The 14,961-nt window shown below is 37.6% G+C and overlaps 1 protein-coding gene across 1 annotated transcript in view; it reads left to right on the forward strand.

The window, feature by feature from the left end:
• The window catches only part of BICC1 (BicC family RNA binding protein 1), an 89,845-nt gene that overhangs the window by 61,912 nt on the left and 12,972 nt on the right, over nucleotides 1-14,961 (forward strand). Inside the window, exons 4-12 of the mRNA XM_057368371.1 lie at nucleotides 5,879-5,958; nucleotides 7,105-7,263; nucleotides 8,209-8,262; nucleotides 9,381-9,575; nucleotides 10,501-10,752; nucleotides 11,651-11,782; nucleotides 12,684-12,879; nucleotides 14,147-14,305; nucleotides 14,682-14,878. Coding sequence (XP_057224354.1) covers nucleotides 5,879-5,958; nucleotides 7,105-7,263; nucleotides 8,209-8,262; nucleotides 9,381-9,575; nucleotides 10,501-10,752; nucleotides 11,651-11,782; nucleotides 12,684-12,879; nucleotides 14,147-14,305; nucleotides 14,682-14,878 — 1,424 coding nt within the window. The remainder of the gene's footprint in view (nucleotides 1-5,878; nucleotides 5,959-7,104; nucleotides 7,264-8,208; nucleotides 8,263-9,380; nucleotides 9,576-10,500; nucleotides 10,753-11,650; nucleotides 11,783-12,683; nucleotides 12,880-14,146; nucleotides 14,306-14,681; nucleotides 14,879-14,961) is intronic.

Raw genomic sequence — 14,961 nt, forward strand, 5'->3', positions numbered from 1 at the left:
AAAGGCTCAAGAGCAACAGCAGCAGAAGGGCTGCATGGCATGTGCCTTTTGGTGGCTGACTGCATTTGCAAAATGTCCCTAAATGGCTCTTTTCAGAAGTAAAGTAAGGAGTTTAAGCTAATTGTGGTGGTAAGAAACTGAAATTGTTTAACTGAAATGGAGTGTATGGGTGASTACAATTAATTGGTTCTCATTTCTTCTTTTCAGGTTTTCTTCTCCACCTTGGCCTTCCCCTTCTCCCTTGAACTCTGGTCACTTTTCTGTTTAAATTGCCATATGATCTGTTACCTCTTCCTTGTCTTCCTTCTTGCTTATGCTTTAAGAGAAGTCTTTTCAGCTTCATTTCCTCTGTCACTGGTCCGAAATCCAGTCATCAATAGTTTATTTCTCCAAACATAATGTTGTACAGGTAATCTACTTTTTAAAGCTTATCTGATGTTTCTGTCTAATTTTCACTTAATTTTGGGCATTCTGAACATGAAGTTTCAGTGTTCTGCTGGCATGTTTCAAAGCTGCTAAGAGACCCAAATTGTAGGATCCAGCTGTGATTGATGTACAAGTGCACCTCATTTCTTTTTAATTTGTGAGGCTACATCAAATAGCTGTTTCACTCTAAGGAGCCATTTTAAGTAGCCTGGTGCAGATATTGAAGTTGTTCTTTGAGCTGCACTGAAATCTTTGAGAAACAAGATTGTTTTCTTTGCTGTGCCAGATGTTGCACTGCAGGTGTGTGTGTGCTAAGGTCAGTGTGTTACTCTTCTCATGAGTATCTCTGTATGTCTGCCTGTGTGTATATGTGTATATAAATGTATTACTGTAAATGGTGGAGAGATGTGAGGAGGGGATTGCTGGCTGTACATCAGTCAGGCAGGGTTGCAAAGCAATGCTCTGGTAGTGAATGCTCCACAGGTGAGTGCATGGCAGCAACCAGAATGCGACAGGAGTGAGGGGCTGTGTGCCARCTGCCTTCCCTGGAGCTGTGCAGGAACAGTGCAACAAGGATTTACTTGGTTTGCTCAGCTTCCCTCTCGTGTTCTGAGCTGAGCAGAAATTCTTCTAAAGGTGGTTTGGAGTTAGGTGCCSGTAAGTGGAAAGTTAAGAGTGAAGAAGTGCTGAGGAGACAAAGAGTCTTTCAAACATGTGCGCTCATATAGGCARTGGCTTTAGCTCTTCCCAGGGATATTTCATAATCACTTGTTTATCCACAACAAACAGATCCCCTAGAATGCCCAGAGCCTCAGGATATGTCTACTCTGAAGACATTATTAATTGCTTGCARCCCATGTTGACTTTTATGATGCTCTGGGTAGGCTTTTGATCACGCCCATGTTAGCTCCYGTTCAGAGACAATGATGCTGAAGTCTAATTTCAACTGAAAAACAAGAAAAAAGACAGGCTCCAAAGAAAAAAATGTGTGGTGGTGTTGAGTGATACCTCTGAGGATACTAAGGAGCATTARGAAATGGCTCATTGCCTTCTGCCTTAATACATGAGGAGCTTTTTCCTTCTGTGGTTTAGGTGCTGGGAGAAGTGAGTGGCCTGAGTTGTATTGGAGYGGGTGAGGGGTGAGAATTCTTTTAAACTGGTGAGCCAACAGCACCAAGTGCCAAAGTGATCAATTTACTTTATTATTCCATCAAATTCCTTCACATGTGCCCTTACTCTTGAGCATTTGCTGCRTGCTTTCAGCCTTAATGTTACTTTTCCATGGCAATAGCTTGAGCCTGTTTCAAGTCTGTCATGGCTATTACCAATCCATCTCCTAAAACTGTACACAAAGTATTTCCTWATTTATTTAAGAACATTAAATAAATAGTTTCAATTCAATTATCTTTTTTTCCATATTAATAGGAAGCCTTGCCTTTTCGTTAATTCATTTATTTTATAGGTTTGTGTTTTTTTCATCTTGTTGTAGGGTGAACAATGTACTTGTCCTTTCAGATAAGAACATACCAACTTCTTTGTGTTCATATGGGTTTTTTGTTTTTGTTTTAGCTTCTCATATAGCTTAGTGTGTTTTTGCTGGTACCTTTGGGGCAGACACTTTCATAACTTGTCCCTTAAAAATAGTGTGTCTCTTTTGTCTTTTTATTTGAATGGCTCAAGTTCAGTAATACTCTTAGGCTATTCAGATCTTAATCAGCCACTCGTTAAGAGTGACTGTCATCTGCCCTGGTGTTGCCCAGTTGTCTGGCTATTTTTGGAGTGGTGGTATTTGTGTTGCTTAAGTCAGGGCTGTTCATCCTGTAAACAAACTGGATGCATAGCTGTGGCCTGAAGAGCTCCCCCAGACATTAAATGTAACACTTGAATTGAAGGAGAGGCCTACCCAGTTCAATGGCTCAATTATTTGAAATATTTCTTGCCTGGCAAAGGTTGGTTTAGATRCATTTGCACTGGCACAAACATATTTTTGCTTGGAGGAATTTTATTTTGTTTACTGAAGTGTCACACACAATAGTGACAATAAAGCTGGAGGCTTGCTGGTACAGCTGTGGACAAAGACTGAGGGGGTGAAACTCTGCCAAAGTGTCCAGTGAGGAATTTGAGGATAGGAGCAATAAAAGACCACTTGAAGGCAGSAGTCTAGCAAAATGAAAACTGTTGAGAAAAATTTCCAGCAGTGTCTGTTGTGTAACTTCAGCTTTCTATTCTGTGTAAATATTCCTTCATTCTTGAGAAGAGAGGGGCCAAAGCCTGTTAAAATTAAATTTTTCATTGTTACGGAAAAATATACTGCCCTTCAAAACTGATGGAAAAGATGGATTGCTATACAATGGCATTTTTAATAGTTTGCAAGACACTAATCATGCCATTTCTTCAGAGTCAAAACCTTTCTCAGGGTCTGATACTACACTTATATTTAAAGCATTAAAGCCCTATATGCTTCTAGCCTACAGACCTCTTCTGAAGCCTTTGTTCTGTGCTTGCAAATAGTTTGCAAAGCTTGGGTGTCTCATGTCGTTRTTTATGGTAGGCACCTGTTCTTTGCTCTCTGTTTTTTTATGAAGTAGACTTCCAGTTCTATTCAGGAGCTTAAAAGAAGTTGGGGTTTTTTTCCTCCCCCAGTAAAAACAGGTATCAAACCCTTTGCTCCTCAGGGATGAGGAATGATAAAAGTGGCATTGTTGTGGCCCCAGCCAGGGAATTGTTTGGYTGTGTTGGGTGGGTGTTTTCCTTCCAGCCAGCATGATGTGCTTGGATCAGTGCAGATAATGACTGGGACCAGGTTTGTGCTTTATCCAACAACGATTTTTGTCTTAGTGCTAAGACAAGGTAGGATTTATTTTTTCCTAAATTAAATGTAGCTATTGGAATCAACTGCAATGGAATCAACTGCAAAGTTAACAAGCTAATTGATTCCACAGGTGTATTAAAAAAATTGATTTCTGTAATACACAGAAAATCAGGTTATTATGATCTAATTGTCTCTCAAAATTTTTAATTGATTCCTGAAACAATCTGTTTGTTGATTGTTATTTGGGTACTTGTGAGTTTCCCTGCAGATCACATAGAATTTCAAAGTGCTTTCAACTCACACAAGGCCAGTTCAAATACTTCAAAATGTTTTAGTTACACGTAACTCTTTCCAGGCAAAATTTGACAGGGATGTTTTATTTAAAGTGTTTAATTGAAGGAAAGTGTGAACACCTCTTAAAATAAGAATCTCTTTAACTTAACAGTCACCTGCTTCGCATCCATTTCCAACCACTCTGTCCTTGGGAAAAATTCAAAGAAGGAGAGGGTGCTTAAGACCCATTTTGAAAGGTTTGATAGCATATTTTGGAATTGTCACTGACACCAGTGGATTCTTTTTTTTGCTTTGCAGGTGGTTCTTTGGTTTTGTTTTTCAAGTGAATAACTGAGCTTTTTTAATCTAAAAAGAAAAAAAATAAGTGTAGAAATACAGGGTTTTTGGCTGAAGCTGCCACTATCAACAGAAAAGAGGTGTTCACTGAGGTGAGAAATGGAATTAATAGGTATTCTAAAATGTATCTTCACCCATGGGTAAGCAAATAGTATTATTGAATAACAGTAATCTCCTTTGGTACTAACAGGATGCCAGGCTTGATTACAGTTATTTTTCATACATATAATCAAATGTGTATTTAAATAGAATGTTTGCAGATAYGTGAAAATCAGTCCACAGTGGTGCTGGTGGTCTGGTCTTGTGTTTTTCCTGGTTGCATCTCCAGAGCACTTGGAGCACACACGGTGTGCAAAATTTCTGACTCTGACATCCACTTCAAATATCAGCTTAAACACTTTAGAACCACATGGCTTCCTGTCAGCTTTAAAAACAAAAGAAAATTTGCCTTTAAGACTGTTTTGTTGGGTTTTAGTTTCACTGTGCTCCACTGTGAAAGGCTGAAGCAGCAGATTTTTTAAGCCTCTGTAGATACTGTGTGTACAATGCTTTTGTGACTACAGTTTTTCTGTTTTAAAAAATAAAATATATCCGTTTCTCAGAACTCAAAATGCTGCATTTTTCTTGAYTGCCATGAAACTTGGCAGTGAATCCTGTGTTCCTTCAGTGTTTCTGCACCCCACTGAATGTGCTCAGAACTTCTCCGTAGTAAAGACTAAAGGCTTWTTTTTGCTGTTGGAATGAAAAGAGTATCCAGGCATGACTTAAAGAGTTTCAATTTTCAATTGAATAGAACAGGTTTACAACCTGAAGTTGTATTATTTTGCATTTCTGTAGTAGGAAAATGATTTCCATGATTGAGATAATGGGAAAGGCAGCTATATTGTGTTGCAGCTGTTTTCTTCTGCCATTYAGAATATATTTACTTTTACATTCCCTGAGATGTATGTATTTTTCTAGCATATAAAATCGATTAATTCATGAGTCAGAAGAGGGTTGAGAATTWTTTTTTTTTTTTTGAAAACAGTCCATTGCATCACAGGAAAAAAAGCACTGTTACATTGCAAAAAGGCAGGGGGAAAAGGCATCACCTGCAATATCATATSCTTGTTTCTAATAATTAGAAATGTCGATTGTAGTGGGGCATTTTTAAATTTTAATTGAACTTACATTGAATGTTTTGACAGTAAKTTTGCACCGCGGCACTTTGTACTCCCGGACACCAGATGGTGCTGCTAACCTGTAATTTTCACACTTGGAGTAATTGATGCTTGATTTAKTTCCAAAGTCAGGACTGTGCTTTCYGACCTGGTGTCTATTATGGGATGCAGCACTGTACCTGGTAGCTCAGCCCAACACCTTGTGTTGTTTAAGGGGCAGCAGTCTGAGAATCAGCAGTCTGAGTAAACCAAGCAGGCTGAATAAATATTTTAGATCTCACTGGGCAAAATCTGCCCTCAGCTAGTGTTCCTTCTAATTTATGTACTTGACACTTCAGAGATTGTTTTATTAAAGTGTCCTTTAAATTTCATTTGATAATTGTAGTCTAAAAACTTTGGGTAAAGGCACCTTTAGTGCCAGGTTAAGACTGCAAGGGACATTTCTAGAGCCTAGTTAGATCTAATAAAGTGATGATGAGCAGGGTGTGAGTTTGGTGGGTGCCAAAAAACTTTTAGTTGTTCTCTGTTACTTTTTGTTTGAGGAGGTGTGATGGCTTAACTACATCATTGCATTGCAGACACTATCTGTGAAACTGTGATATACATTTGGAATTTGATTTATATTTATATTTATATTAAGTTGGTTATCATGTTTAATAAATTCATCTGGTAATCCTAATTGTGGGGCTGAAGGGATGGAATAAGAAATTTGATCTTCAGCTGAATCCCAAAGGTTTGTGGTATAGTTTATCGCGGGTTATAAATAACGGGCTCAAATTTATTTGAGCAGTGAGGAAAATTTTTATAGATATTTTACTGTATTTTTCTGACAAGTTTATTTCTTTTATAGATCCCCATATTAAAGTTTCTGGAAAAAAAGAAAACRTTAAAGAAGCAAAAGAGAAAATCATGTCTGTCTTGGACACAAAAGTAAGAAAACTTTGTTAGAATGACACCTTAACCCCTAATTTTGTGGTGACATTGATCTCTTTAATGGGTACATTTCGCAAGAAGGTATTTATGGACATTCTGAAGCAAAGGCTCCAATATATGTCTTGCAGATGTTGRTATTGGTATATACCCATATATTTAAATATTTTGCAAGAAAAATACTTGCTTAAAGCAGCTTTTCCAGATCTGAACTATATAGAAATAATATTTCCAACCATATGGCTAAAAGCATACATGGTTTGTTCATTGAATTGGGGTTTTACCTTAAAATCTGAAACACAGCTTCACTGCAGGCAGTAGATTATGCAACCACTTCAGARAATCTGAAATTTTGTTTCTGTTTCAAATTCAATTCTGGGAACATTTATGCAGCTTTATGTTGAATGTTATTTTACACTCTGAAACATCAGGACCAGAATTTCTAAAACATCCAGATTTTGGCCAGGGCTATCTTCTGTTCATCAGATGTTATTTTTATGCAATAGCACCTCTTTTGGGGCAGTGTATATGGCTCCTGTGTAGTTTTATGGCAGCTTTCTGGTTTGTGAGCAGTTTGCCAAAGGAACACTCRAGTGATAAGCACCACTTTTTGAACAACTATTAACAACATCACTATGGGCTGTTAACAATAGAGCTTTTAGAACAGCAGTGTTTGTGTATTTTAAGAATTCATGGAACAAAAAAAWTTGTTTAAGGAAGAAAAGAACACTGTTTCTTTGTCCCACAGCTTTGATTTGCCAAGTCTTCATAATGTGATCCTTTCRGGTCAAACAGAGGTGCATAGCTTCAACTGAAAGAACCCAAAATTAAGAGAAATTAGAATGAATTGCAAAAGGACACTTGAGTCACAGTTGATGAAAGTTCAGGGGTATTTTAAAAGACATTTTCTTGAAGATGCATCTTTTGGGGTATATATCTCCATGTTACTTCCTCACTGGAAAGAAAATGTGACTAATTTAGCATCCAACTCATTAAAAACACCATCCTTGAGTAGAAGTTAAGCCATGGCAAAAATAGTTTAGAAATACAATTTTCAATGTCATTCTCAAAGTTACATTAGGCTTAAAAATTTAAATTATCAGATTCTGCTGTGACCAGTTCTAATCATGGGTGCTTGATTTCCAGAGCAATCGGGTAACCTTGAAGATGGATGTTTCACATACAGAACATTCTCATGTGATAGGTAAAGGTGGCAATAATATTAAAAAGGTGATGGAGGAAACAGGATGCCATATCCATTTTCCAGACTCAAATAGGAACAATCAAGCAGAGAAAAGCAACCAAGTAAGTATTGTTGAATACTGAGCTCATTTAYATTGTAATTCTTCAGAGTATAAAACATTTCTAAACTTTATTTCTTAATCTGGGGTTTTTGGGGATGATGTGTTCATGTTCAGGGAAATAGATTTTTGGTATTTACACTGTGTGGAAAGCACAACACTTCCTAAGTGAGCAAATCTTTAAAAACAGATGGAAACAATTTCTGATGGCTCATGAATCATCTGAATTTTTTTAAGCTAAAATTACTTTGTGCATATAGAAGTGTGAATGGTAGAGAAGTGGTAYGAAAAAATCTGCTTTTAAAATTTCTTTTCATGTTCAACACATGATTTAATCAGCATATTGATTGCTTGTTTTTTTGCTTTTTGCTTATACTGTAACTTAGTTGAAGACTAAACTTAGTGGATAGGCTGCAGAAATGAATGTCCTGTTGTAAGAGTTCAACTTTATTCTTCTGAGACATGGAGCTTAAATTGTGCATCTTTTCYAATGCTAATCTTGGTGAAATGTTTACTTTCAAGTCTCTCATCCTTGTGTTTAGAATTCCCACCTATGCCTYCTAATGGTTGCTGTACAAAATACAGTAATTATCAAAACATGCAAGAAAATCTACTGTTGTTGAATATTAGCATTGAGCACAGGTATATGGTGATACTTCCATTCTTTGATCAAACCACTGCATTGTTGGATGCATCCTTTTTTYCTAGTTGCTTAAATATATATAACCTGAGATGCTATAACATGCATAGATAATTCTTTTMATATGGGTTATCATTCTCAGCTACAGTTTAGAGAACAAATAAGATGTCACCCCCTATGAAATAAATGTTGATTTTGATTTTATTTTTTTAGATTTATTTTTTTAAGGAGAGCTCAGCTATCTGAATACATTTTCTGTGCTTCATTTGAAAATAGGATGCAATATTTTCCATATTTTTGCTTTTCCAGGTGTCTATTGCAGGACAGCCAGCTGGAGTGGAGTCCGCAAGAGTCAGAATTCGGGTATGCTACTGTTCAGTGCAGTGTTCCCTTGAAAACACCTGACAGAGAAAAATGCATAGTTTTGGGAACCCTAGGGTTATCTAGGTTATCTAGGGTGTCTGTCTAATGCCAGCAGAAATGTAGGAACAAATGTGAGTATCCAAATGAGAAACAGGCTTGGGATATTGTAACAGTGATTCACATTCTGGCCGGATTTTTCATTAGCCCAAGGTGGGTCTTGAACACCCAGACTTAGCTACAAGTAAGATGTAAATCAATTCCATATTGTGTAGAAAATTACATCTTAACTTACCCACCACAGATGGCCTGTGGAAGCTCAGGTATCCTGTGTGAATCTRTGACTTGGGAAAGGCAATTGCTGCCTCTTACCATTTTATCATTTGTTATTACATTTATAATATTATTATTTATAATTTATATATTTTTCTATTCAAACAATTTCTATATTATTAATTTTTAATTTATATATTATTTATAATTTATTATTATATTATAATTTTTATATAAATCATACTGTTTTCACGTGTAATTTGTGTAAATAATCACTGTCATTCTCCACTTGTAGCTATTTTCTTTTCCTTCTAGTTTCAACTTGTATGTGTATTTTGGCATGGATAATTAAAATTCAAATAAATTAGGAGAMGTTTCTTGCAGTTGTTTAGTCAGAGGTGTCACACAGCCTTGTAATGAAAGAAGTTGATGTTTGCTTAGCTTTGTAGCTGACTTCAGAGTTCCAGTTAATCCATGAGAGCAAAGAGACTCTCTAGCAAGTTTTACCAATATTGACCTGTTTGTAGATGGATAGGTGTGTGGAAATTACTTTGCTTTGTTGTTGCTTCATGGTTGCAAATGGTCTGGCTGTTTGGGAGGAAAAACACACAAACAAGCAAAAGSCAAAAAAGCCTGTGCAAGAAAACCCCACACTGATATCCCTGGGAAAATAGGTGCCTTTTCCCAAGTGACAGTAGGATCTTATATCAATCAGCTGTGGGCAGAGGATGTGTTATGTTGGTTTAATCATCCCAATCAAGACCAGTACATTATGACTGAGGAATAAAATTGTTGTAGTTTTAGTGAGCATGGTTCTGGGTTTCAATATTTGCTCTTCATTGTTGCAGGAGCTGCTTCCATTGGTACTCATGTTTGAATTGCCTATTGCTGGAATTCTCCAACCCATCCCAGATCCCAATTCTCCAACCATTCAGCACATCTGTCAGACCTATAACATTTCAGTTTCCTTCAAACAACGCTCTCGAATGTATGGTGCTACAGTCATTGTCAGAGGCTCACAAAACAACACTAGTGCTGTGAAGGTAATCTCTCCTYTTAATCGAGTTTTTGAATGTCATATATTCATAACCTAGATGCCTAAGATGTTATATCTTGCCTCATCACTACATATTATTGTATAATCACTTGCAAAGCCTGAGGATTTGATTTTTTTTCCATACTTAAATGATATAGATGAGGTATAAAAATGCATAGAAAATAGTTTTAAGTTCATGTTTTAACATTCTTCGTGGTAAGGTTTTAACCTGGTGTTCACCTTCAGCGCATTTGTTTAGGTTTTGAGCAGTTCTGGAATATATGCTGATCTTACCCATCTTTTAATTTAAAAAAATGTGAACAAAATCTGGAAAACACCCCTCCCAGTTCAAATTCTTCACACTGAGCTCTTTTCTCCATGCACTCAAATATATGACATTGAAAATTGCCCAGTCAATGCAACTGCTATTGCAAATACAGCACTGGGAGATGTGAATTTGACAGTCAAGGCAAGAAACTGCCAAGAGCCTGCTCATCTTAATAAAGCAAAAAAGTGTTCTTGTTAGGAACTGGCAGTATGRGAGATGGATATGGTGCCAGATGGGTCTATCTCAGTAAGAACATCTGAGCCCAAAACTGGAAGGCAGATTTTGCAAGTGTACCCACCCAGATAAATCTCTACTGACTTCCTGCCTGCCTGTGTGGCCACAGAAGGTCTATTGGGACCAAACCACATACATTGTCTTGCTGCCTTTTACAAAGTGCAATTAAATGCTGCATTTGTTCACAAAATGGGAGTCGTGGGTAGAGTTTAGTTCATTTGTTACCTTTAACAGATCAATTGTGGTTTCAAATCAAACAGTGTTTTTTTTCATGTTGCCTGTGGAGTGCATGACAAGTGAGGAAGTGGTCTGAGGTGGTGTTCTGTGTGCCTGAGAGCCCTTTTCACAGGATTCTCCCATTTCCCCCCAGGAAGGAACAGCCATGCTCTTGGAACACCTGGCTGGGASCCTGGCCTCTGCAATCCCTGTGAGCACACAGCTTGACATTGCAGCACAGCATCATCTCTTTATGATGGGTCGAAACGGCAGCAACATCAAACATATCATGCAGAGGACTGGTGCTCAGATCCACTTCCCTGACCCCAGTAACCCACAGAAGAAATCYACAGTCTACCTCCAGGGCACAATTGAGTCTGTCTGTCTTGCCAGGCAATATCTCATGGTAAATACTTTCAGTGAAACTTGCATGGAAAAATTGCCAGATTGTAGAAAATGTGCTCACCCTGCATTTATTTACAAGTCCAATGTAAATTAGCCTTAGAGAGGAAGGATTGCTRCTCACACTGAACAGCTGACTCAGTTTTGTCAGTTTTGTCAGTATTTGTAGTTATTGAAAATATTTGTAATCTCTTTCCAACACGACTTGGAAAATAACCTTGGTAATACAAATGCAACATAAACGATTTAAATTTACAACAACAATATGTCTGTGAGTAGAGGCAGATTTCTRAAATGTTCTGTATGTGTTGGGTGACAGGTTGTGTTTTGTTTTGCCAACCTGCCTTCTCTRTGTTTGTCAGGTAAGTAGGTTTCTTTTGAGGGGAAATGTCAGCAATTCCTTAGTTMCCATGCAGGCAAGTTTTCAATGAGATCGGGATCATAGGAAATAATTACTCATTCCATGGTCTTACTTTCCTTATAGTACCATAGCCACAGTTCTATAAGGCCTTTTAAAAATAGCTCTGGTCGTGAATGTCATTATTTTTGGTATATTGGTCTTTAAATATCACAGGAGCCTTTAGGCATTATTTTAGTACTAATGCATATACACATTTTTTATATATGTGAATATTAATGGACCATTCAGTTTTGGGGTTTTTAAAGTTTTAGTATTTCAAGTGTGTTACAGATGTTATCCATATCACTGAAAAACATTTATGTAGTTGATCTGGAAAGAAGAGAAAGGTAAAAGTTAAGACTTTGGCAATAGTGACTTTGACAGAGATTTTTTAGAATTGTGTTTCCTTATTTCAAACATGGTTTAATGTCAAACTTTTCGTATGWGTGTCCTGCCATCAGTTCCTGCCAAATACTATGAATTTTTGTGCCTTTCTTTTTAGGGTTGCCTTCCCCTCGTGCTCATGTTTGATATGAAGGAAGAAATTGAAGTAGAACCACAGTTTATAACACAGCTAATGGAGCAGTTAGATGTCTTCATAAGCATTAAGCCTAAGCCAAAGCAACCGAGCAAGGTTTGTGCAATGCTAATATTTTTCTTTTAGGCTTTCATGACCAAGTTTTAGAGCTGGTGAGTTGACATGGGTGCTCTTCCTCCCCAGCCTAATGGATCATGAACTTGTGACAGCCATATGTGTTTTCTGCTTGAAATGCCAGTTTAATACTGGTATCTAGCAGCTCTACTTTAGTGTAATTTGGCTTTCACAAAATGCTCAATAATAATAAAGAAAATAGCTTTTGTACAGGATATCCTGATCAAGGAAATGGGAGGTGTTCATTGTGAAATACTCAGGCAGGTATGGATAGGGGACTCTTGCAGTTATCTGTGTTGTATGCAATGCCAAAGTAGGCAAAAGTTTTAAAATTTTAAATGATCATTCCATTGTGTCAGTGGGTGAGCTTGCCTGTGTAGGGATGTATAAAATCAATGCAAAGAAACATCCTGCAGAGAATGTACAAGAAGAAGGGGGTTTTTTGAGCTTAGTTTTCCACGCACTTACTACTTTATTCTCAGACAGCTGTGAATTTAATAACTGAGTTTATTATGAACAACTGGTTTTTATCTGCTTCACAGTATAAAGAGAAGATAAGATACTAATTATTGATTCACTTATCTAGCTCTTGAGTTGCTTAACATTTGGTCTTCCAAGTAGYACCAAGGTACAATAGTAATTAATTTTCTTAGAGAAGTCTTCCATAATTCTCGTTGCAAATCCTTATGAAATCCCTAAACTTACTCTCACACCCCCTGAATTTGAATAGTTGCTAATGGTTGTTAGCTCATGCTGTCTCACGCTGCTATGGTGTTGTGGTAGCCATGAAGGAGTATTAAGAATTACCTGTGCTGTGATCTGTGTTTTGGACAAGTTTTACTTACTGGTTTTCCCTCTTTGTTGTTGTGTGCTTTCCCTACAGTCTGTGATTGTAAAAAGCGTTGAACGAAATGCCTTAAATATGTACGAGGCACGGAAATGTCTCTTGGGGCTGGAAAGCAGCGGAGTCACCATTGTGTCAAATCCCTCAAATCCCTCTACTGTCTCATGCCCCGTCGGTCTGTCTTGTCCTGGTTTGGATATTTTGTCCTCAGCAGGACTAGGACTCACTGGGCTTGGTATGTATTCATGATATTTCTATTTTTTAATATAGGTTTGTTTGACTTTTCATTCACTTGTACCAGGAAAAAGGACTAGATCTGTGTTTTGTGTAAGGAATCATCTTAAAGTGCTCGAGAATCGTAACAGCCTCTGGCCTCTGAAGGGTTTGTTATAAAACTTCTCCAAGGCTTTTGTAATCAGGTGTGGGACTCATCCCTGTAGAAAAATCTCTGAAAGCATGCAATGTGAATGTGAAACGGAGGAAATGCAGGTGAAACAGGGAATGGCTTTCACAGCTTCTTGGGGTGTGTGATTTCTCAGGCTTTCCTGGATTTGGGTGGTTGGTTAAACCTCTCCACAGTACCATGAAAGTTCCGTAGTCAACCCCACATTTCACTCCAGTATCTCACTGTAATTGAGAGATCCACGTGCTTCTAGCTTAGACCTTACTTACCCATTGAAATATAGGACAGAAATCAGTAAGCTTCCTGTCTTCATATTTTTCAGAAGCTCATAGTCCAGATTGCAATTWCCATTTCATTTTCAAGCCCTGCAAACACCTTTGTATCAGAAACATACGGAAAAACCAAGCAGTTACAGAAGAATCTAGTGACACAGGAGCAAGTGTTTGTGCCATTTGACTGGGATTTTTAATGCTGCTTTTTGTGATTGTTCTTGTCTTGCTGCATTTTGGGGGCTTTTACCTTTTCAGTGTATAGTGCTGAACTCTTTTGTGAATGCTCTTACAGGAAGAGCTGGTGTGGGGGAATGCTTTGGTAGTGACCAATGCATTTGGGGGATGATTTGCAGCCCATATTGGAAGTGCAAAAAGGAAATGAATAGTTTTTAGTATGGAAGTAGTGGTTTATTTATAGGAGCTTCTTAGAAAAAGGTTACTGTGTGAAATGAAAGTGAGGTGGTGCAGTACAGTTGCTTTCTTGTCTCTGTGATGCTGCTTTGAAACAAACCATCAGAAGCAGCAGACGGATGGTGTTCCTGAGAAGCAGTCAGTGCAGACTCTACATTATGACAGGAGTTAGGTTCCACTAGGACATCCAAGATGCTCCAATTCTTCTTGGATATATGATTCCCAGTTTAAGAACAAGAATTCTTAATGTGCTCYGTGCACCAAATGAGCTGCAGGTTTAATGTTAAAATTTGTTTGTGAAACTCATGATGGTGCAATTTAACGGGGGGCTGTTTGTTTCTTTGCAGTTGGTACTTCTGTAATTTTTTTTGTTCTGTAAGTCTGAGCTAAATMTTCACTTGCATAACTTTTTGCAGGCCTTTTAGGTCCAACAGCCCTGTCAGTCAACACCTCAACTGCTCCAAACTCTCTGTTGAATGCCCTAAATAGCTCTGTGAGCCCTTTGCAGAGTCCAAGTTCAGGCACGCCCAGCCCCACTTTATGGGCAACATCTCTTGCTAACACAAACACCACAGGTTGGTAGAAGTTTAATGTGAATTAAATGAACTGTACAATACCCAGTCATTAGAATGGCAGCTGACAGGTCTGGAATAATTAATTCRTTGGAGCCTTAATTCCTACCTTTATCTTAGCATGGATGAATAAATATGYAAATTTAAAGTTATAACTTAATATATGACATGCTGTAACATGCAGTGTTAGTTTTAGTTAGAAAATGAAATTAACCTACCCAGTAATGGTTAGAATAAAGCCTTATGGTTTTGACTTCTAATTTTAATGGAAACCTTTTCATAATGTATCATAGCTACATAAAGATTTATATAAAGTAGTGTAATGACTGAGGAAGTTAAATGAGAAATTTAATCAGAACATGATTAAATTTTGTTACAGGTTTTTCTGCTATTCCACACCTAATGATACCATCTACTGCCCAAGCAACTTTAACTAGTATTCTGCTGTCTGGAGTGCCTAATTATGGTCAAAATACTCCATCTCCACCACCAGGCTTGACTCCTGTTGAAGTCCATGTTAATGGCCTGCAATCAGAAAGTAAAAAAGGCTCAGCTTCATTAAACGGTCATGTAAAGGTAAGTGATGCTATCTTCAAGAAGCAGATTTCTTTGTACTAGACCTTTACTAAGAAAAGCTGAAAGAGAAAACTAGCTATATT

This window comes from Malurus melanocephalus, unplaced genomic scaffold (assembly GCF_030028575.1).
Source record: "Malurus melanocephalus ecotype Western Australia unplaced genomic scaffold, MMel_1.1 scaffold_91, whole genome shotgun sequence".
NCBI lineage: Eukaryota > Metazoa > Chordata > Aves > Passeriformes > Maluridae > Malurus > Malurus melanocephalus.